This window comes from Diaphorina citri, unplaced genomic scaffold (genome assembly GCF_000475195.1).
Source record: "Diaphorina citri unplaced genomic scaffold, Diaci psyllid genome assembly version 1.1 scaffold3304, whole genome shotgun sequence".
Taxonomy (NCBI): domain Eukaryota; kingdom Metazoa; phylum Arthropoda; class Insecta; order Hemiptera; family Psyllidae; genus Diaphorina; species Diaphorina citri.
This window is the reverse complement of record NW_007380713.1, coordinates 1-1,576: the sequence shown is the minus strand read 5'-3', so window position 1 is coordinate 1,576 and position 1,576 is coordinate 1. Positions and strand designations below refer to the sequence as shown.

The 1,576-nt window shown below is 43.5% G+C and overlaps 1 protein-coding gene across 1 annotated transcript in view; it reads left to right on the top strand.

Moving 5' to 3' along the window:
• Positions 1-1,243, top strand: part of LOC103520187 (structural maintenance of chromosomes protein 6-like) — a gene marked incomplete at its 3' end in the record, with an annotated part of 4,847 nt that extends 3,604 nt beyond the window's left edge. The window contains exons 4-5 of the mRNA XM_026831413.1: positions 185-314; positions 1,191-1,243. Coding sequence (XP_026687214.1) covers positions 185-314; positions 1,191-1,243 — 183 coding nt within the window. The remainder of the gene's footprint in view (positions 1-184; positions 315-1,190) is intronic.
• Positions 1,244-1,576: the final 333 nt, after the last annotated feature.

Below are 1,576 nucleotides of genomic sequence, written 5' to 3'. Positions count from 1 at the left end.
AGTAGTAGCCTACTGCTGGAGTAAAGGGACTTTTCAGTCCTATGCGAGCAGTATAAATAAACACTATAGGAGAAAAGGGAGCTCGTGGAGGGGGGGCCTGGGCCCCCTCGCCGCCCCCCCCCCTAAATCTGGCCCTGACCGAGGCAGGTTCTTACTAAACTTATTGTTTTCCCTGCATTCACAGTTCCCAACGTAAGGAGACCTCCTCACTGAGTGGAGGTGAAAAGTCCTATACCACAGTAGCGTTCATTATAGCACTATGGAATGGAATGGCTGTACCTTTCTTTTCCATGGATGAGTTTGATGTGTTCATGGTAAGTAGAAATTGTGTTCACGAGACTGAGTGCACCCCAATCTTTTTTTTTTTTCTTTTCTCGATAGTTTTGACAGAGGAAACTGAAACTGGTAGGGTCTTATTGTCCCGAAATCGTAGAGAGAAAGAAGACAGGATAGGAATAAGCCAGCCGTTAAAATCCGCCCCGGGCGGGAATCGAACCCGTGGCCTAGCGCTTACAAGGCAGACGGGCTACCAATTAAAAACTTTTTTAAAGTCTTATTTATTCTTCTTCGAAGCCTTTTCCTACTCAAATAGGGTCGGCGTTTTTAACTCTAATTTATTATCTAATATATAAAAATGAATATTTGTTTGTGTTTGTCTGTTCGAACTTTATGCCTGGCCAAACCGCTCATCCGATTGCTATGAAACTTTGTCAACTTATTGCTTGCACTCCCGTGAAGGTTATAGGCTATTTTCCGGTTCGTTTTTGTTAAGCTACGCCGAGCAAGACCACTAAATGGATGAGTGACATGAACGACCATGCCTCAAGAGAGAAACATTTATTTACAATATATTTAAATAACGTGGCTGCCAGTCTTTGGCTAGTAGATCTCCGGAAATCAGAAAGGCACTAGCAGAAATCCGGTGCGAAGCGACAGATTTCGGCTAGTTACAAACTCCTGTCATTTCAAAATTAGGCTACTTCATTTACAATTTCACACCATCCCAACTTTCCTAGAATTTCAAATTTTACGTCACCAATGTTTCACATTTTGACTCTCAAAGTTTAGGAGTTTTCCCTAAAATTTCCATTTTGTCACCATTTAAGAATGGAAATAGTGAGTGACACACCGCTCCTCACGCGAGGGGAAGTAATAATTAGCAACTAGCACCGCTCATTTCTTGCTCCCAGGCGCCACTGGATTGTTCTATTCTAGACTCCTCCACTGATCTCACCATTCACAAGTAAGTTCATTGAAAGAACGAAGCCAGCCTATTTAGCAAGAAGGGAGGCGCGTCTGCCTTCCGAGTCGTGAGCGCTAGGTCGCGAGTTCGATTCTCGCCCGGGGCGGATAAGATTCGTTCTCGGAACGGATGTAGGTATTTTTTCGTATCCTGTCTTCTCTCTTTGATTTCGGGATGGTAAGACCTCATTCTCATTTGCCTGTTTGTTTGAACGGTTTGTGCGATTTTGATGAAATATAATGGAAATGTGTCACATAGGTAACTCTTTCGATTTTAGGCTCGATCTGGTATTGGAGGACCCCGCCCCCCTGGGAATGAATTTTACAACACAAA